Source organism: Vipera ursinii (assembly GCF_947247035.1).
Source record: "Vipera ursinii genome assembly, chromosome: 2".
NCBI lineage: Eukaryota > Metazoa > Chordata > Lepidosauria > Squamata > Viperidae > Vipera > Vipera ursinii.
In genome coordinates this window covers 284,419,201-284,440,334 of record NC_139513.1, presented here as the reverse complement: position 1 = coordinate 284,440,334, position 21,134 = coordinate 284,419,201, and the positions used below count along the sequence as shown (strand labels likewise).

The following is a 21,134-nucleotide window of genomic DNA, read 5'->3' as shown; positions in this document are numbered from 1 at the left end:
CTGGAAAATAGCTTTTATCTGTGGGCTGTTAGGCTTTTAAATGGGACATAATCTTATGCAGAATTGACTTGGGAGGCCGGTGTGTGATGTAGTTGTTTCACATAGTGTGGTGGGATGGAGGGTTTGTGGTCACTGTGTGTTGGGGGGAGAGAGCATGGGGGAAGGCTCAGCTAATCTCAATGTACACATGTTGTACTTTGACAATAAAGGTTTATTATTATTATTATTATTATTATTATTATTATTATTATTATTATTATTAGATACTATCACAGGCAGGTGGGAGAGATTCTGAGTCTCTGGGGGTGCTGCAGACTGAAATCAGTCGTAGTTAAAATGCTTTTCTCCCTGCGCTAGTCCAAAACAGGATCAGTCCAGCCCCAGCTCAGTGGATCTAGGCAAGGAGAAGCTGAAATCTGTTAGGGATACCTGGCTGCATTGAGCAGCGTGTGGAAGAGCAAGTGGGAAGCCAGAGCACATCTTCTGCAGAGAAACATGCAGGCCAGGCCAGCAGGGAGTGACACTTGTGGGGCAGAGAGGCAACTGACTTGGCACCCATGCAGCCTCTGATGTTTCTTCACTGAACCCCAAATCAGGCAAGTGGCTCCTTCTTAGTTCTCCAAGACCATATGAGCAGCCATTGAAGCTACGATTCCAATCTGAAAATCCGTACTTTTATTTCAAAAAGCCAAATCCAAAACCCGGAACCCAGAATCTAGCATCCCAACTTGATAGCAGCAATGATCTTCAAATACCTGGCCATGCAGCCTTCAAGCCTGGCCTTGTGTCTCAGAGCCCCTGAGCCAGGCGAAGCACCAGCGATGCGCCTTTCCGGCCGCTTCGCCCTGTTGGAGCATCCCTCCCCAGAACACTGTTCAGTACCACCCGGGCCTGGGACGCCCTGGGCTGCTAAAGCGCTGCCAAGCCAGTCTGCTGCACACTCTCTTCCCGAGGTAGTTGCTGAATCCTCCAGAATTATAAAGAAAGAAAGAACTGCCACCCAGTCATTCCCCACAAGATGTCTGTGTACCCCAGGCACCCAGCGTGCAGGGGCCTAAAGTTCTCTTTGGTTTCATCTGGTGCTTCTTCCCATTCCTTGGCAAGCCTTGCCAAGGGCCGTTCCGTTGCAACTGCCTGCCACTCATATGGTGCAACCAGGGGTCCCTCCTTTCTGCTGCTCCCAAAGTCTCTGTCCTTGGCAGAGAGAGGAAGCAGACAGCATCTCTCCAGGGCAGATCGGGTCTCCTCATTGCAAGCACTGACTCGACCGACACTCCTTTGCACTGCTGCGCTATCTGGACTGCGCAAGGATGACCTGCTTGAACCACTTGCTGACAGCACAATCCACACGCATCACCAGGCCAAGGCCCAGGAGGAGAAAGACGCAGCTCACCACAAAGCCCACCGCTTCGAAGAGGAACCTGCCAGGGTGAAGAAAAGCACAGGGTGAGGTCACGGCAAGTAGGCAACCAATGCTCAGTGGGCCTCGGGCAGATCTCCCCGCCAGCTCTCTCTGCAGGAAGCTCAGCAGTCTTTCACTGAAGAGGACAGAACCTGGGGAAGGACACGGACTCCTCTGCAGTTGGGGGGGGGCAGTCTGTGCTCAGGACAAATGGAGCCTCATCTCATCAAGCAAAGGCCAAAGCCCCCAGGTATGCCCTGAAGTTCAGGTGCAAGAAATCAAGAACCAAGGGTGTTCAAATGAGTATATGTTTAATCCATGCTGTCTCTAAACAAGAATCTGAACTACTGGTAAGAGTCAACCGAGTTCAAGGAGGGCTGGACTTAGCCAAGGGATGCCAAACTGATGACAAGCTTGACCCCGCCCTCTCTCAGGCTCAGCCTGCTACTCTCCTGCATCCTGAGCAACACCCGCCAGTGTCTCAAGAAACCAGACAACCTAAGTCAGGCCATCCTGGGGCTGACGTTACAGCCTCCCTGTTCTTCATCAATTCCCCATTTCTTCTGCTTTTGGCTGCCTGAAGCTAACAGAGTTGGGTGTGCAGTAAAATGAGAAATCTGGCAAAGCAGCTGACCTCTGATCAGCTCAACTGCAGCTCTTCCACACACCCCACACACCTCACCTCCAGCCCAGGCTGAGTCCTACCCTGACTCTTCCTGTGTGGGTTTTTGGACTGGGAGGAGTTAGAGAAAGAGCTTCTCACCACGTAGCACCGGCTTAGCGGGGACTTACTTTGGGGCAAAGACCTTCCACACCATCAGATGTCTCCTGAGAATTATGGCTGCCAAAACAGAAGCCAGAAGCTGTTGGGAGAGAAGAGAGGGAAGTGACTCAGTCCAGCCAGAGAGGAGAGAGCTTGGTTACCAGCAAAACTAGCCGAGTGAAACAACTTTATTAGGGAACTCCGGAGGGGTCTTCCGTAGGAGGTGCTGCAGCCAGCAAGGAACCAGGTGCCCTGTCCCTGGGTAGAAGCCTGCTGGCCTTCTCACACCTGAGCCAGCAACCTCACCAAGGAAACATAGAGAAGGGACAGAGAGCTCATCTCTCTCCCCACCCCCCAGCAGCTCATCAGCTGGGCCAGCAGCCCTGGATTCAAGCAAGGGAGAGCTAGAGACGGTTCAGGAGAGAAGGGCCCTCTGGGAGACAGAGAGATCAAGGAAAGGCAGCCTCTGGCCAGAGGCTGGGTGTGGCTTTTCAGGGACAAAAGGAGGCCTCTCCCCTGTTACATCTTTGCTTTGGTAAGGCCACACCTGGAATACTGCATCCAGTTTTGGTCGCCACGATGTAAAAAAGATGTCGAGACTCTAGAAAGGGTACAGAGAAGAGCAACAAAGATGATCGGGGGACTGGAGGCTAAAACATATAGGGAACGGTTGCTGGAATTGGGTATGTGTAGTTTAACGAAGAGAAGGGTGAGGGGTGACATGATAGCAGTGTTCCAATATCTCAGGGGCTGCCACAAAGAAGAGGGAGTCAAGTTATTCTCCAAAGCACCTGAAAGCAGGACAAGAAGCAACGGATGGAAAATAGTCAAGGAGAGAAGCAACCTAGAATTAAGGAGAAACTTCCTGACAGTTAGAACAATTAACCAGTGGAACAACCTGCCTCCAGAAGTGGTGAATGCTCCAACACTGGAAGTTTTTAAGAAGAGACTGGACAGCCATTTGCCTGAAATGGTATAGGGTTTCCTGCCTGAGCAGGGGGTTGGACTAGATGATCTCCAAGGTCTCCTCCTCCTCCTCCTCCTCCTCCTCCTCCTCCTCCTCCTCCTCCTTCTCCTTCTTCTTCTTCTTCTTCTTATTATTATTATATCTACTCTGCCCACCAGGAGGGGAAGGCAGGGCACCTTACAAGCCCCATCAATTATGAACTGTCATCTGGTGGGGCATGAAAAAGGCTGTTCTTGGTGGTGCCCCTTTCTTCGTGGAACATTATTATCCCACCCCGCCCAGGTGCAGTTATCCCCTTACCCTGCTGCTTTTCCAAAAGCCCTAAAAATGTGGCTTTGTGGGCAGGCCTGGGGACCCCAAATGGAGATGGAGCCGATCAAGTGGCTGATTAGATTGTGTGGCTGCTGCCATTTATGAGTTTTTATTGTATGGTAGATTTAAAAAAATTTGCAAGCCGCCCATAGTCACCTGTGCGTAAGTTGGGAAGCTATATACGTTTGTTTAATAAATCGATAATGAACGTTCCTGATCTCCACTAAGTCACAAAATGGACATCCTGATGGATCTACCGGTTGCAGATGAAGCAGGTGAGGCTCCCGGGGGCCACCTGTTGGCACTGAATCCCCATCAAGGCCTTCTCTCACAGTGGCTCCCACATGCACACACCTACCTGAAGCCCCAAAATAAGCAGGTATCTGAGGCCCAGCTGCAGCAGGGCTGCTGAAAACCGCTCTGGCGCCTCCCGGAGCCTCATCTCCATCATCGGCTCCTCCCTGTCCTGGAGTCGCGTCTTTGGCCTCCCAGCTCCGGAGGTGCTGGCCTCACAGACAAAGGGCCACAGCAGGAGTAATGGGCAGCCAGCTGCCTCGGGAGAAAGAGGATCCCCAAGAGACATTTTATTTTTTTTATTTTAATTCCATTTATATCCCACCCTTCTCCGAAGACTCAGGGCGGCTTACAAACTTAACAGTAGCCTTCATTCTATGTATATGCCTGCTTATTAGGGCTTTCACACACACCCCAAGCGGCATTATTACAAAGTCAGCTCATTGCCCCCAACAATCTGGGTCCTCATTTTACCTACCTGGGAAGGATGGAAGGCTGAGTCAACCTTGAGCCTGGTGGGACTCGAACCTGCACTAATTGCAGGCAGCTGGGGTTACTTAAGGAGGCATTAGCCCACTGCTCCACCAAGGCTCATTATGGACCAAAAGCCAGATTATACAGGAGAGAAACTCAACGCAGAGTGGCTGGCGCACACACAGAGGAAGAGAATCGGGAAGCACCCCTCCCCCTCCTCAGTTGTGGGCCAAAGAGCTTGGAGAGGCCAGACGCAGAGAGACCCTTCCTCTTTCTTCCGAAGGAGGGCCAAAGGGCAACTCTTGACTCGCCATGGATGCCGGACCCTTTCACAATGCAGAGAAGGCCTGTCCCCAAGAAGGACCCGAACACACACCCCCACCGCACCCTCTGCCAGGGCTCGTTCTTTGACTCCCACCCTCAGGTTGCCAGCCGTCGCAGCTGCCATTCCCTCGGGAGCCCATTTCTCTCTCTGCTGGGCAAGAAGCCGGGCTGGGTCCCCGAGGCCATCTGAGAATCAAGCTACTCGCAAGCACGGAGCTCACCTGCCAGGAGGATCTGAGAGGCGAAGGTGTTGGCCCCAACGAGGAGCGCAGGCAGCAGATTGGTGGCGTGTCCCTGCTGGAACCCCACGAAGGCCGCGTTCCAGTGGATGGCGGGGAAGACGGGCTGATGGCCAGTGGTGTAGAAAAACTGGGCGGCAGCAAGAGCCCAGGCAACCAGGGCTTCCCACGGCACCACAAAGGGGTCTGAGGAGGAGGAACACTAGTGAGAGCCCAGGAGCCCACCCACCCCGAAACACTGCTCTCCTTGCTAAGGAACACAGTGCAAAGCCGCCTCCCCCCACACACGGAGAGTTCAGTAGGAGATTCGCATGCCCCTTGTTCCTGCCTCCCAGAGGCACAGCAGCATCTACGGTTGCTGCTCACAGCCCAGAGGCTGTTGCTAAATCTTTGTGCACATCTGGCTGGTCCGAGGGCTGCTAGGCCCCAAAGTCCCGCTAAGAACCTCTCTCGTGGGCCAGATTTCTAGCTGCCTTTAAAAGAGCTCCCTCGGCTTGCTAGAAGCTTGGGTAGGGGTGGGGGGTTATGACTGGGCCTCTGGCTACTCTTTTCCCTTAAAAAAGTCTCCAGGACTGCACCAAGCAAGGGAGACTGTGTTCATGACAGGTAATATCCACCATCACCTTTCCTGCCTCACCTGGCTGGTTGCCAAGTATTCCTCAGGTACCATTCAAGATGCTGGTTTAGCCTTAAAATCCTAAAGTGCTTACAACCCAGCTGTGACGCTGTTTAACTCTTTACGAACCTGCCTCCAGGATAAAGCTGGACTCGCTTCCCCAGCTCTGTCTGTCTGTCAGACAAGTAGCTGCCTTTTGTTCCAAGATGCCAACACCTTTTTTGCAGGCCGGACCCCCAGCCCTATTGGCCTCCTTTCCTGGGGGGTTTCTCTTAAGCTGAGACTCCTGGCTTCCGCTACTCTGCACTGAGTTTAACTACGTTCTGAGAACGTGCTTTGCTTTTTGACGATTCCTTTCAGGCCCTCCGGCCAGGGCCGAGCCAGAATTCCCTGACTCACCCGAGTGTGCAGAGAGGGCCCTGGCGCAGGCGTGCATCCACAGCAGGGCGAAGGCCTCCACGAACAGCAGGAGGAAGGCCAGGCTGAGCCGCTCCGTGTGCAGAGTCATCAGCAAGAAGCCGAGCAGGGCCAGGGAGATGAGCAAGGCCGCCGAATAGACGCTGCCCAGCCCATAGGCGGTCACCGTGGCCTTGCGGCCGCCCGGCATTTCCTCCAGCTGGCTTTTCAGGGACTCCTGGATCCGGCGGTACAGCTGGGGGATCAAGGCCTCGGAGGTGGAGGACACAAGGGGGGGGCCTTGGCTGCCTTCCAGAAAGACGGTCATGGGTTTCCACAAAACCAGGACCAGCCCCGCCATCGCCAAGACGTAAATTCCACGGGGGAACGCCTCCAAAGCCAGCTGGGCCCAGGCGTGGCGTTTGATCAGCATCTCCTCGGCGCCAGAGGTGATGGCCCAGTAACCGGCCAGGGCCAGAGCCAAGAGTGGGAATCCCCACCGCACAAAAAGGACCAGGGCGCAGGAGCTGTTCAGATTACCGTAATGGCGCAGCCAGCAGCGGGTGCCCCACACCAGACTGGCCAGCGCCCCCACACACAGGCCGTAATAGAGGTTCTTGGTCCTCGGTTCCTGCACGCTGGAGAGAGGCCCCAAGATGGAGGCGGTCTGGCAAACGGGGGTCTCCTCGCGGCACTTCCGGAAAACCCCTGAAAGTCGTGCACACACCACGACAACGCCCAAGGTGGCCAGCAGCTGCCAGCAGAGCAGGGAGCCGTCCAGCCTGCCCTTCCACTGCAGCTTCAGAGCCTCCAGCAGCACCAGGGAGGTGAGCAGGAAGGGTACCACCTCTCCCTCCGCCACGACAAAGCTGTCCGAAAGCATGGCTGCGCAACGCAGGAAGAGGATGCCCAGGGACAGCCCCGCCCAGAGCCTCGGCTTCAGCCTGAAACCCTCCAACGGGGGGCAAAGGCCAACCGTCCGCAGGGCTGGGGGGCGCCTGGTCCACCAATGCCAGAAGAAGCCCAGTTGGGAAGCCGCTGTCCCCCAGGCGGACAGCATGAGGAGGTCAGCTCTGGCCCCCCTGAAGACGTGAGCCAGCCCCAACAGGGCCGCCCCCGCCACCCCCCAGAGCAGGGGGTAGAGGAAGAAGTGGCGGTAGGAGAAGTCCAGGCGAGTGGCCAGCTGGGAGGCCATGTAGCACAGCAGGCAGGAGGAGGTCAAGAGGGCGCAGCCAGCCACCATGCAGCCGGGATGGAAGCGGGCCCAGGACTCGGCACACACGGCCCGGGCTTCCCGCAGGTACTGCTGGAAACGCGCCCGGAGCCCCTCCAACTGCGGCAGGACCAGAGAGGCCTCCTGGGCCAAGAGGCGCTCGTGCTCCTCTGTGGCGGAGTGAAAGAGACGCTGAAGGTGCCGCAGTTTCTCCGCTGGGAGGTCCTGAGCGGCCTCTGCGTAGGAGTGCAGGAAGCGGTCCACCTGCCCAGGCAAAGAGATCGGTCGCTCAGAGCGCTGGAGAGGCTGCTTCAGCAAGGTGGGGAGGGGGCCCTTCACTAAGGGCCTCCCAAGCTCAGCCTGGCCTCCGGAGCCTCACCCAAAGCCTCTCAGCCTGGTGACTGCTGGACCAGCTGTATCTGCAGGGCACACAGGCTCAGTGACAGCTTCTGTGCTGCGGGGGGCAACTGGAGATGCCACTGTGCCTCTTGCAGGCAGGACAAGGGGAACGTAAATCCCCTGGCTCCCCTGCTGAACTCACTCCGAGTGGGGTCTTTTGGGCTGTCTTAACAGTGCTTAGCAATTCCACTGAGACTCATACACCACTTCAGTGCTTCACAGCTCTCTCTGCCAGAGCTTTACAGAGTCAGCATATTGACCCCAACCATCTGGGTCCTCATTTTACTGACCTTGTGGAAGGATGGAAGGCTGAGTCAACCTTGAGCGGGTCAGGATCAAACTCCCGGCAGCAGGCAGAGTTAGCCTGCAATACTACCTTCTGACCACTGCACCAAGACCTCACTTTTGAAGGCCCCCACCCACCCCCACGGGAGGGGATCCACTCTTACCTGCCTGGCATTGATGTCGTAGGCTGCCAGCTGGGCACGTAGCGAGGAGGCTGCATCCCCCTCGCTTGCAAAGAGGTCAGCCATCACTTCCCCAATGTTGCTATACGGCACTGGCACCCCCAACAAGAGAGCCAAGGTCGGCACCAGGTTCACCTGTGGGACCGTCTGGGGCTCCTGAGCAGGAACAAGGAACAAGCAATGGGGCAAAGAGGGAAGATTCCCCGGGAAGCCGCCCACTTTTTCATCCAGCCACCTGGCGCTGCCTGCCAGGTGGCTGGATGTGGCTGCTGACCTTGATGCTTCCATCAGCACCACCAACGCAAGGAATTCTGGGAGCACCTAGAAGGCTGCAGGTAATCTGCCCTTGCCGAAAGACACACCTTATCGCAGCCCAGGGGTTGTCCTTCCTCCCAAAGATGTCACACACCAGGGAGTGCCAGCTCTGTCTTGGCAGGGCTGCTCATGCTGGCCAGTTGCCCTTCTGGCTCACCTCAGGGGGAAGGTCCCGGAAGAGCGGAGCCTTGCTGTACACAAAGAGAGCCGCATCGAGTTCCTCCTCGCTGTCTCCACCGTGGTCCCCGGTCGCCGTCATGCCGTGGTCCCCTGCCACCAGGAGGAGCGTGTCATTTTCCAGGTGGTCAACCAGTGAACTGTCCATCAACAATATAGAACTTAAGCTACACGCTCTTGGCCAGCACCAGCGCGAAACAGACTGGTGGAAATGGTCAACTTGCACTTTTAGAAGCCACACCAAGAAGCCACAGCCCTGGCTTCAACTGGGGCTGGGTTGCTGCTGTACCTTGCACTAGATGAGGGCAGCCAGTAGGAAAGCTGCCTGCCATTCTGCCAGGTGAGGCTGGGGTCAGGAGGGGCAGCCATACTGGGGAAGCGCGGGGGGTGGGGGTGGGCGTCTTCCCCTCCAGTTCCAGTTCCAACTCACCTGAGCATCTCATCCATCTGGGAGAGCTTCTTGGCCATTTCAGGGTGATCTGGTCCATGTTTGTGACCACAGTGATCCACACCCAAAAAATGGGCAATAAGTAGATCCCATTCGCCAACATCCACTGTGCCAACAGGAAAGAGGGGAGAGAGGTCAAAGGTGAAAAAGGAGCACTGCATTTTAGGGAGGGCTGGAAGGAAGAACAGAGGCTGCTTGGAGCCTTCTCTCCATTGCAGTGCAATTGCAGGGTATGGATTCAATGAGGCAAGGTACCAGGAAGAGGACAAATGCAAGAGAGGGGAGGGAGAAGAACTATATCTGCGGCCCCCAAATTCCAGATTGTGGCCCAGTACCAGGCTCCAGCCTGTTCAGAAGCAAGCTGCGGTGGTAGCGGGTAAGCGTGCACACGCAGCTCCACTTGTGCGCGCAGAGGAACCAGCACAGCTCCATTTATGCAAAAGCGGTGGGGGCATGTGCTCACTGCTTGGTCAAACAGAGTTGCGCGTGCGCTCGCATGGAACCATCCCCTCTGCCCTTCTCCCCCCCCCCCCCCCCCCGCTGTCCACAAAGCCGGAAAGGTTGGCAGCTGCTGAGCTAAATGCAAAGAGAATCAAGGGCAGTTGAGGCTGGGACTACCTTGCCCTGAGCAAACAACATTCGTGCCATGGAGAATTCTTCCGTTCAAGGGGCGGGGCAGGGCAAGAACGGTGAAGGGAAAAGAACCTGTTCTTATTTGTGAAACTCACAGAAATTTGATTGTCGGCTTTGGGTTTTTGGTTAAAATATGCTATTTGGCCACCATCGCTGGTTATGTTACGGAAGCAATTAAAAAGCATGTGGTTGTTTTTTTTTTAGCAAAACCCAGATCACTGTCTAGCTGGAGAGATCCTACTCCCTCCCCAGAGTTGTCCTTCCATTCTGACTCTGACTTTACTCATCCCCCATTCTCCCACCCAGGACCAAACCTGCTCACCTGTCTGGTACAAATGCTGCAAAATCCCGTTGTCCACCGTGTGCAGATCTTTCACATTAAAAGAAGGGAAGAAGTGGGCCCGGTGGAAGGCCTGGGGGAAGAGGCCGTCCCAGGTGTCGTCCCCCATGAAGACCACTTTTTTCCCTGAAAGAGGAGGGGGGGGGACGTTGACAGAGGTGTGAGGAAGCGGGGTTCACAGCATGGCAACCAGCAGGTGGCAACACAGCCCTAAGCATAAAAGCTGCTGCTGCTCCACCATCACCACCGCCATTCCGGGAGGCTTTATTCTTGCTCTTTCTCCAAGGGGGTCTCTCTTTTTCAGGGTTAGGGTTAGGGTTGGAATGGAATCAAATGGATGACATGTGAGACCATTCCTAATTCTTTCTTCTTTTATTTTCCCTTAACAAATGTAGGCCTGAAGCATCTTTTGTGTGCCTTGTTCAACCATTCTTGGTGGTTAATTAAAGTACATCTGGAAGGTTAGGATAGGATAGGATAGGAAATAGGATGGGATGGAATAGGAATAGGAAAGGATAGAATAGAATAGAATAGAATAGAATAGAATAGAATAGAATAGAATAGAATAGAATAGAATAGAATAATAATAAAGTTGGAAGGGACCTTGGAGGTCATATAGTCCAACTCCCTGCCCAGGCAGGAAACCCTACTACACAAATGGTTGTCCAGTCTCTCTTTGAAAACCTGCAGTGTTTAAGAAGAGATTGACAACAATTTGTCTGAAGTGGTATATGATATAGGGTCTACTCACACCCCGAGTCCAAAGTTTGGGTGGGTGGGCGGGTGGGCTGAGGGATCAACAGCTAGATTTCCAGCCAGAATGAACACTGTTTATGTCTGACAGGCTTTTTGTACTGACATGACTGTGTGAACCAGAGCCATGCCGAACTTCCAAGATTTCTGAGGAAATGACATCTTTTCAGTCGTGATAAGTAGACAACAAAGCCTAGAAACACAGTCCGTGAACACCTTGAGGTACGGGGACAGCTACACCGTCCTGACTTTGCACCCAACATCAAAGTGCTCAAAGGTCCTAGCACAGGGGTTTTCAATCTGTGGCCCATGGATCCCTGTCATCACAAGGGGGTGGGGGGGTGTTCCACCAAGGCTTGGAGAAATGTTATGATTTAAATCTTAAGTCATGGGGGTCCGTGGCCATGGTCCATGGCCACAAAAGGTATTTGAAGGAGGTCCATGGTGAAGAAAAGGTTGAGGACCACTGTCCTAGATCAATATCGGGGGGGGGGGGGACACACACCAACACCCCCAAGTCAAACGTGCAGGGGCAGACCCCGGAGCCTCAGATCATGGGCCAAAGGTGGAATGGCACAGCCCAACCGCCAACCAATTCCCTTTGCCCCAAAGAGAGACAGAAGGCCGGGCCGTCTCTTTCAGGTTGCTGGGCCAGTTCGTAGAGCCGGAAGGGTAGGGGAGGTCACTGGGGCCAGCTGATACCTGGAGGGGGCTCTTGCTCAGCTTGGGACCAAGAGCTCGAGCAGCCAAGACCCGTCCCAGAGAGGACCGGAGAAGCTTGGGGGCTGCTCAAGGGGCAGAGACTGGACGCCCGGCGAGGAGGGCACCTTCAAGAAGGGGGTCGGGGTCGGGGGGGTCCTTTCCAGGCTAACCAGCAGCAGCGATTAGGAGATACCCCCCCGCCCGCCCATAAAGAAGCGTTTGCGAAGCCCGCGGAAGCAGGAGGAGACGCTGAGCGAGGGCAAGAGAGCCCGGGCAGACTTCAGCCTTCCTTCAAGAGGACTAGCGCCCCACCGAGCCGCTCCCCTCCCTCCGGCCTCCCACCATTGCTGGCCAGCTGCCAGAGCAGGTTGTCCTCGCGGATGGCGTAGGAGGCGAAGTTGCTGCCGGCGTCCACGAAGGTGGGCAACGAGCCGGTGGTCAGCGCCTTCAGCCGCTGCATCGTAGTGGTCGGCGGGTCGGCGCGGAAGCGATAGAGGCGGCCGTGGCGAGGCTGCTGGAGCGCCAGGCGGTGCAGGACGCCCAGCCGCTCCTCGAAGGGGCGCGGTGGGCCGGCCGAGGGGTCGGGCCGGGGCCGCGCGAAGTCGAAGCGCAGCGCGTCAATCAGCACCAGCGCCGCCCGGGCGAAGCGCGCCGGCAACCAGCAGGAGCTCCCGGGCGGGCGGACGGGCGCCGGAGAATCGCCCGGCGGTAGGGCGCAGGCGCTGCGATGTCCCAGCTCCAGCCGCACCAGCAGGAAGCCGCCGGCGAAGAGCGCCAGCGCCGAGCAAAGCAGCAACCCGACCCAGCCCACCAGCAGCAGCCCCGCCGCCCGCCGCCCCGGCATCCTGCGCCCTTGGCCGACGCCCGCCCGCTCGCCGGAAAGGGCACGGCGGCCGGAAGAGGGCAAGCGAGAGGGCAGGCAGAGCGGCCGGAGGGCGCCCTCTTTCGGCGGGAGGACCCAAAGGCGCCGGCTCTCACTTGCTGCCGCCCCCCCCCCCGCGATCCCGGCCCCCCCCCTCCTCTGCTGCAGCCGACACAGGCTCTGCCATCTCCTTTTATTGCAACATGATTCAATCCAATCAGAAAATAAACAGGGGTGCGTCTGGGGCTCCTTGGGGGCCAGTCCTTTTGGGGGGGGGCCCTGGGGGCTCTGGCTAGCTGGTCCTCGACTGCTCCTGCTCCAGCTCCTCGTAGCCGGTGCTGAGGGACTGCTGTGCCAACCGGGGAGGGTCAGCGGGGCCCTCCAGGCTCTCCGGAGGCTCCTGAGTCTTGTTCAGGGAGGAGTAGATGGACAGGGCCTGCGGAAGAAGCAAGCAAGGGGGTCATCACCAAGGATGCGGGATTGTGATTGTGCGAGTGTGTGTGTCCCACCCCAGCTGCTGAGCCCCCCAGGAGGAAGGCCCTTCCTGGGGGGGGGGGTTGCTGCTCCTTCCCCACCCCTAAAGCGAGCCTTGGAGGCAGTCCATGAACCCTTAAAAAAGCTGCAAAGCACCTCAATCCTTTGGGGCTCCAAAGGAGCCTCTCGGCCTAGGCCCCACCTAATCCTGGGGTCTTGCTCCCCCCCCCAGGGCCCTTTTCCCCATATATTAGTGTCTCCCCATCTCACCTAAGATAGGGGGACCCCCACGCCTAAAGAGAGCTTCCCAGATGTTGCAACTGCCATCCCAGCGGTCATCCCAACCTCTGCAGCCAGCCAGCTCCCCCTTTCTCCAACCTCCCCTCCCCCATCCCTTCTCCAGCTAGGATAGGGGTAGACAACCTGGGCTCTTTTATGACTTGTGGACTTCAACTCCCAGAATGCCTGAGCCAGCACAGCTGGGTGTTGAAGTCCACGAGTCATAAAAGAGCCAAGGTTGCCTACCCCTGAGCTAGGAGAAGCAAGGCTGCCACTGCCATCTCCAAAGCAGAGGCTGCCAGGGCCCTTGAGACACCATCTCCTAACTCCCACCACAAAAGAGAGTCCCCAAGACTGGCTGCAGCAGATATACCCCAAAACCCAAGACCCTCCCTGCTGCGGTTGCCTTGATTTCTAGTGCCCTCCCAGCCCTCCACCCCCCGGGCAGCTGGCTCTGTTGTTCTGCAGTTATGGCTGGGGCTTCCCTCCCGCTGCCTGCTAGACCCACAGATCCCACCCTCCGCCCGCCCAGAGTTCCCGCCTGTGCTGCAGCCTGCATATCCCAGAGCCCCCTCTTGTGCTCCAGACTGACCTGGGCAACCATGCTGGTCACATCTCCGGTGCTGGTGGGCAGGAGGATGGTGTTGGACTCTTTTGCCAGCTGGGAGAAGGCCTGCACGTACTGCTCAGCCACCGATAGGGAAGCCGCCATGTTGCCATTCTGAGAGGAGGACAAGAAGCATGAGCCAAAGGCAGTGGGAGGGGGCTCTGGGGGAAGAAGGACCTTCCTGGCCTTCTCCCACCCAGCCTTTCAGAGAGAGGCCACCATTTGGCTCTTCACAGGAATCTTTCTTTCCCTTCCTCGCCCAAAGCAGAATAAGCAGGCCCCTCCTGACTCCACCAACCAATGTCATTCAGCCACTTTTTCATTTCTGCCCAGAGGATGATCGGGACGGCTCTGCTTGGGCGCCAGGAAGGGGGTCTGCATGCCTGGGGCCTCCAACCTGGCAATATCCAGGCCTCCCCTTACCCCACCCCCAATAGTCAGTGGGTTGACTGTGAAATGGGTTGGGCTGAGAGAGAGTGTGAGTGGCGGGACTTGAACTCTTGGGTCTCTGGTTTTCTAGTCTGGTACCTTAACCACTAGACCAAAACACTCTCTTCAGAACCCAGGGTCTCCAACAGAGACAGACACCCCCCCCCAAACTCCCTTTGGCTCTCTTGAACACGGACTCGCCGCCAGCAAGCAGCCCAGCCCCACCCAAAAGCTTGCTTGGAGCCCCTCTTCAGTTGCAAAGAGGGGCAGCCCCCCGCTCCCCGACATGGCCAGCCCCTTCTTCCTCCCTCTTCCCTACTATTACCTGCTGGGTCAGAGCCAAGCTCAGAAGTCCGATGGCCTTGGCCTTGGCTTGGGCCTTTGCCAGGATGGCGTTGGCCTCCCCTGAAAGAGAGACCGCCCGTGGGAGTGAGGTGGCCCACAACAAGGTCAGCTCTGCCCCCAGATGCCTCATCCACCCCCTCAGGGGGCCTTTGGACTGAGGAAGGGGGGGGAATAAATTGCAGCTGCTTTCCTCCCCAGAGAAGAGTGGGTGCAGAGGAGGGGAGGGAGGCGGCCTGGGTCTTCCATGAACCAAGGGCAGCACCCTTGCTCCAGGCTGCCTGGAAGGAGTCTTCAGCTGGAGTGCCAGGCCTCCCTCGAAGAAGGCCGGGACCTCCAGCATCTGTGCTTGCCCCAAAGATGTCTCCTTCTGGGCTCCCATTCCCTCAGTGCTTCTGACCCACCCGTGCCAGATATATGGGCACCCCACACGGCAGAGGAAAACACTCGTGCTTTGGGCCAAGCCTCCTTGCCGTGAGCTGTTTCTGAGCTCTCCGTACCAGAAGCCTGGTTGATCTGCTCTATTTTCTCAGCCTCTGAAGCCAGGATCTGGGCCTGCTTCTTCCCCTCAGCCACGTTGATGGCCGATTCTCGAATCCCTTCGGACTCCAAGACGGTGGCCCTTTTGCGCCTCTCGGCCTCCACCTAAGAGCAACAGGGGGGCTTTTAGTAGGGATCTTCTCGCCTCTTGGCAAAAGGGCCTGTCTGGCCGCACAAGGACCCCCCCCCCAGGCCAGGGGTAGGCAACCTTGGCTCTTTTATGACTCGTGGACTTCAACTCCCAGAATTCCTGAGCCAGCATGGCTCAGCTTGGAAACCTCTCCCTTTTCCCTCAGCATGGCTGGCTCAGGAATTCTGGGAGTTGAAGTCCACGAGTCACAAAAGAGCCAAGGTGGCCTACCCCTGCCCAAGACTGCAGGAGGTCAGCTGTTGCTGCTGCCCTGGGGCTTAGAAGGCATTGCTCCCCACTCTGGAAGTCCTGAGCCCCAAACCGTGTGCGAAGACAGGGCCAAGCCAGATCAGGGAGGCCACTCCTGTTTGGATAGATGACCTGCATCGCCCATTTCAGTAACAGCCAGCCAGCCAGCTGGTGAAAGGAGACGCATCCGAATGAAGAAAGCCAAGTACCAAGCGGCTCCGCAGCCCAAGGACGGTGCCTCCTGGAAAGGCTTCCTTTACCCAGGAATGCCACACACTGACCTGCATCTGCATGGACTCCTTCACCCGGGGGGGCACATGGATGTCCTTGATTTCGTAGCGCAGGCACCGGATGCCCCAGCAGTCTGAAGCCTGGTTGATGGCGTCCACAATGTTGGAATTGAGGGATTCACGCTCCTGGGCAGAACAAGGTTGAGTCAGAGAGTCCAGCAAGGGCAGAGCAGAAAGACAACCCTGGAGCCAGTGGTGTTCCTTGGCCCAGCCCTGCTCAGGCCCACCGAACCGATGGACCAGAAGCAGCCAGAGTGCAATTGGGCAGATTAAGCATCTCAGCGTGGATTCTGCAATCACCCTCCACATTCTTCAGAAGTTGCTGACCTGCCTCTCTTTGGCTTTTGCCTCAATAGGTTTTTTAGTCAAAGGAAAAGGAGGCCAGGTAGCTCTCTTCAACCAAACACCCTGTGCACTGACAGCTAGCTGGTTAATTCAGATTATTTACATAAAATCCTGGGGAGGCTGCCCCTGTGTCAGGTCTGCCATCTTCAGCATACCTCACTTAGCTGGCATCCTGCCCTAAAATGGGGGGAAGGATGGGGGTAAGATTAGGGAGATAGGAGGGGAGAATGACAGGGCAACAGGAACCAGAAGTGTCAATCCAGAACAGACCGGCGGCTGATCAAGCACGGCCAAAACTCCACCAAAGAGGCGCCAACCCTCAAAGCCGTTCCCAAAACATTTAATTCGAACATTATTGGAGACTGGCAGACTGGTCAAGGGCCAGGGGAGAGGGAAAAACGCAGGCTTTGCACGGGAATATTCAGATCCAGCTTTGCTTATGCTGTAATGGCTTGACTTTAGTAACAGTAAAACTTTCACTTCACAAACGGAGTCGGGGGTCTTTCTTTCCTAAATGTCCAAGTCGAGACAAGCCTGACACTCTGCTCTTCCCACTATTAAACAGTGCATAGCGGGATGTGTGTGTGTGTCTTCCTTCACTTCTGTTGCTTACCCGGAAGACTTTATCCAGGGAGAGCTTGCCCAGCTCGGATCGCATGGTAGTCTGGGCAAGCTGTGTGACGGCATACTCAGGATCCTCCACCCCGTAGCTAGCCTAGAGGAGGAAGAGAGACATCGGACGGAAGGAACCAGAAAATATGTGAATTTCTTCCAGGCCAGGCAGAAGGGCCAGACCCACAATCAAGGGGAAAAGGCCTTGACTTTCTGAGCCCAACGTCATCCTGGCCCTAGAAAACGTCAACCCAAGAGAGATCCTTCTGCTTTCATCTGCCAAACCTCCAAAATCCACCGAGGAAAAGCAGTTCTGAGAGCCCCACAGCCACTGAGAACCGTCCCCATTCTGTTTGGAGCTTCCGCTTGGTACCTTGTAAGGATCCATGATGCGCAGGTAGAGGACCCCGTCGATCTGGAGGGTCACGTTATCTGCAAGGACACAGGAATTCTTTCAGCGGAAGCAAAGGGAACGTCTATCATCTGTACGGCAAAGCTTTAGGGAAGGTCCAGATGACAGAAAGCAATCCAGCACTTGGACCGCTAACACAAGGCTCCTGGCTTTTTCAAGCAAAACAAAGAGCAAAAGACCCCACAAGCACCAAACATCCAAGGCACTGGGCTAAAGGCTCAGGTCAAGTGGAGTCCAGCCTGACCCGTTTCTGCTCTTATGTTTAGTCCAAGGACATCAGTGGCCCTCTGAACACCCCCAGCTTTCTGCTTTGTCATTCCGAAGGGGTTTTTTAAATCATTGCATGCGGCTTTGAATAATTTCAATTAGGCAGCCCCAAATTATTATCATTGCCACAATGTTTTTTGTCCTGGAAAACTTTACTGTTTTTATGCTCCAACAAGGGTTATGAAACAAGTACAGGCAGTCCTTGACTTAGGACCACAACTGAACCCAAACATTTCTGCTGGTAAACAGGAGTGTTGTTAAATGAGTCTTGCCCCATTTTACAACATTTCTTGTCACAATTAAGCAAATCACTACGGCTTCCAAGTGAATCGCACAGTCGTAAAGCGAATCCGTGCCCTCCCCCCCTGACTTTGGTTGTCGAAAGCCAGCCAGGAAGGTCGCAAAAAGGGATCATGTGACCCCAGGACTCTGCAACTGTCATAAATACGAGCCAGCCACAAGGTGTCCCAGTTTTGATCACATCTATGTTGCGATGGTGGTTAAGTGTGGAAAAACGGTCCCAAGCCAAATTTTTCAGTGTTGTCGGAACTTTGAACCAAATGAACTGCTGTAAGTTGAGGACCACCTCCATTGAGTTGTGACCCCTTCCGTGGTGCAGCTTTTCCCTGAAGGAACTAACAGAGCTGGCAAACCAAAAGAATCAAGGCTGCCTCAACTCAGTTGGGCTGATCTCTGAATACACAGCAAATCGGCCCCTTCTTTCCCCCCCCCCCCACCCCAGGGCTTCTGGTCCCCCAGCTCCAACTGTCCCCCAGTCGGGCCCTCTCACCATGTGTAACAGCCGACTGCTCTGGCACGTTGATGACAATTTCCTTGAGGCTCTGGACGTAGCGGATGCGGTCTAGGAGTGGGATGAGGAAATTCAGTCCCTGGCAAGGATCAGCAAAGGACAAGAATCATCCTTTTCTCTATCTATAATCATCTTAGGCTGTTCAACAATCGCAGCATCACAAGGTTGGAGGGACCCAGGCAAAAGCCTGTCCAATCTCTGCTAGAAAACCTCACGATGAAACAGCCACCATCAAGATCATCTACTCCGGGGGTCCCCCAACCCCCAGGCTGTAGACTGGCACCGGGCCGCAGCAAGCCAGAAACCGGGCCACACAAACAAACAAAATCCCATCCATGGGATGGAGGCAGCACATGTAACCACACCCCCTCCAGTCCACAGAAAAGCCTCCCTCCATGGAACCAGTCCCTGGTGCCCCAAAGGTTGGGGTCCTCCGATCTAGCCTAACCCTCTGCAATAGGCTGCAAAACTGTCCGGCCTCTTCTTAAAACCCTCCAGGCTGCTGTCAGCCCTTGGGAAAAGCAGCAGCAGCAGCAGCCAGGCAGAAATGTTTCTCACCCTCTTCCACAAGGCTTGGCTCACCCCGCATCCTTTGCCCCAAAGTGTACAATCTGAGAAAGTTGAGATTAGCTGGGCTCATTTATTCCCCACACAATTTATACTCACAAGCATCTGCAGTGATATCCAACTGTCTGGCTAACTGAGCCGCACTCTGGCATCTTTTTTAGGAACGTGCTCAAGTCCATAGGCGGCCCACCACCACCCTCAATTGACAAAGATAAACCAAGCTCCAACTTTTTCTGGGTATGTGGGAGGAAAGGGAGTACAGGCAGTCCTCAACTTACAACAGTCATTTAGTAACCGTTCAACATTACAACGGCACTGGAAAAAAGTGACTTATGAACGTCTTTTCATACTTATGACTGTTGCAGCATTCCCACGGCCAACGTGATTTACATTCAGATGCTTGACACCTGACTCCTATTTATGACAGTTGCAGTGTCCCAGGGTCACGTGATCCCCTTTTGTGACTTTCTGACAAGCCAAGTCAAAGGGGAAACCTGATTCACTTAACAGCCACGTTGCTGACTTAACAACTGCAGGGATTCATTTAACAAATGCGGCAAGAAAAGTTGTAAAATGGGACAAAACTCATTTAACAAATTTCTTGCTTAGTAACATAAATTTCGGGCTCAATTGTGGTCGTATGTTGAGGACTACCTGTAAGAAGACAGCAAGCAGACGAGGAAGTGGCATGCCATCTCTTGAGCATGGAACAGGAAAGCAAAAAGGCTGCCAGGACCCCAAGCTCTTGTAAACAGCTCCTTGTGCTGCGACTCCTGCCTGGAGGCTCAGTTGGAGCGCTCAATGGCAACAAGCCCCTTTCCCTGTCCCCATTGGGGGAGAGGGAGGCCCCAGAGCAGGGTAGCCACCCTGCTGAGGCAGCATCTGATGCCAACAAGTGCAAGAACGTTTGGAGGAAGGCAAAAGCTGGGAGGCCTGTTCGCTTGAAGGACGGAGTATTATTTACGTGGCTGCACCAACTTGCAGAGGCTCAGCAGAGCAGAGGCAGCACATAGCAACGACCCGTTTTTTGGGAGAGGAAGCCTCCCTGGACTACGAGGGAGGCCCTCCCCGCGATCGCCGGGGGCTCAGAGAGGGCTGCGGCGTCCAAGGGCTGCGGCTGCTGTTGCTACGAGCTGAAAAGCACACCCAGCAGGGCCCGATCCTCCGGCCCACCGATCAGGGGGCTCAGCAGAGGACCGTGGGGGGACCCCCACTGTACAAGCGGCCGGGGCTCGCAAGAGACGGAGATCCTCGGGCGGAAGCGGGCGCCGCTTCACTGGAGCGCCTCCCCACTCCCAAGACCGGCCGCGGCAATGGAGCCCGACTAGATGCCCTCCAGGGGTCTCCCCAGCACACACACACACACACCCGCTGCCCCGCGGCTCTCACCGGCTCGAGGATGCGGTGGAAGCGGCCCATGCGCTCCACCACCCAGGCCTCCTGCTGCGGCACGAAGAGCACCACCGTATTCACGGGCAGCCCTGACGCGCTCCTCCGCGGCGACGACCCGGGACCCGCCCGACGGGCGCCCTGCAAGGACCACCAGGGAGAGGATGGGGAAGGGGAGTGCCAGAGCCGCCCCCTCAGCGCTCGCCTCCTCAGCCTCCCCTACCCCGCGGCCGCCCGGCCCGGCCCGGCCGCCCACCTCCCGCAGCAGGAGCCGCAGTCCGGAGACCCCGCGCGCCGCCCGCAGCCCCAGCATCGTGACGCCGGCCAGCCTGGAGCAGGTCCGCCTTTCCCAGGCCTCCGCCGCGCTTCCGCTTCCGGGAAGAACACCCCCCCCGTGCGCCAGACCGCCCCTTCCGTTTTCCTAACCAATGGGATGTCGGCCGCTCGGTTCATCCCGTCACGCTCCGGAGAGGAAACCGATCCGGGCGGCCCCTGGTTCCGCCCCGCAAAAGAGCCCGGCATTCCTCCGGGCGAAAGTCCCGGGAGCCTCCGTCGGGGCGGGGAGGCGACGGCTCGGGTCGCCGTCCCAGAGATTTCCGGCGCTTCCGCCTCGGAGCCTGTCCGTGGCTCGCCATCGCAGGCCTTGCCCAAGGCGGGCAGAGCCGCCGAAGGGTCCGAGAGGGAGGGATGCAGCCAGGCTGGCCAGTGGAAACGTGGGCCGCGTTCCCGGTCTCAATGCAGGCGAAAATCAAAACTAGCGCCTCCCGGGAAACGCCTCTTGTCCACAAGGGGTCTCAGCAGGGGGGGGGGGAAATGCGACTGCCAAGCACCGGATTTACCGGCCGGAGCCCTTCAAACCTGCTTTCCTCCAATGAAAAAATGCCCACGCGTGACGTTGGCCGTCTTTCCCTCCTCCCTTTGCTTGCAAGTACTTGCACAGCCACCCTTTAACCCACTTTGGTCGCTCAGTAGTGTCTTCCAGGAATGAAGCCAAATAACAGCAGCGCTTAAGACTTATATACCTCCACAGTGCCCTGCAGCTCTTTTTAAGCGGTTTACAGAATCAGCCTGTTGCCCCCAATAATCAGGGTCCTCATTTTACCAACCACCGAAGAGCAAGTCTGAATCAACTTTGAGCCCCCTTAGGATCGAACTCCTGGCTGTGGGCAGTTTGCCTTACAGTGCTGCATTCTAACCACTGCGCCACAATGAAAGGTGTCTTCTTTCCAGTTGCTTCTCACCTGGAAAATTGCATGCTGTGGTGCGGCACAGCTAGAAGCCTCCAGAGGTTGGGA

General features: G+C 56.2%; 2 protein-coding genes across 3 annotated transcripts; both read right to left on the bottom strand.

Moving 5' to 3' along the window:
• Positions 1-652: 652 nt before the first annotated feature.
• Positions 653-12,095, bottom strand: PIGO (phosphatidylinositol glycan anchor biosynthesis class O). 2 transcript variants are annotated; one of them, XM_083352019.1, is made up of 10 exons: positions 11,577-12,095; positions 9,762-9,905; positions 8,789-8,912; positions 8,339-8,498; positions 7,849-8,022; positions 5,791-7,264; positions 4,758-4,961; positions 3,803-3,993; positions 2,195-2,265; positions 653-1,421 (listed from the first exon to the last, which is right to left on the bottom strand). In XM_083352019.1, the coding sequence occupies exons 1-10, from the start codon at positions 12,076-12,078 to the stop codon at positions 1,292-1,294; spliced, it is 3,174 nt and encodes a 1,057-aa protein (XP_083208145.1). In that variant the 5' UTR covers positions 12,079-12,095; the 3' UTR covers positions 653-1,291. The 2 variants fall into 2 exon arrangements, with proteins under 2 accessions (XP_083208145.1, XP_083208146.1); XM_083352020.1 differs by lacking the exon at positions 11,577-12,095 and adding an exon at positions 11,235-11,547.
• Positions 12,096-12,275: 180 nt separating this feature from the next.
• On the bottom strand, positions 12,276-20,227 carry STOML2 (stomatin like 2). The gene is made up of 10 exons (XM_083357310.1): positions 20,096-20,227; positions 19,840-19,980; positions 17,863-17,962; positions 16,767-16,825; positions 16,395-16,496; positions 15,428-15,562; positions 14,728-14,872; positions 14,211-14,290; positions 13,442-13,570; positions 12,276-12,532 (listed from the first exon to the last, which is right to left on the bottom strand). The coding sequence occupies exons 1-10, from the start codon at positions 20,150-20,152 to the stop codon at positions 12,389-12,391; spliced, it is 1,092 nt and encodes a 363-aa protein (XP_083213436.1). The 5' UTR covers positions 20,153-20,227; the 3' UTR covers positions 12,276-12,388.
• Between the last annotated feature and the right edge of the window lie 907 nt (positions 20,228-21,134).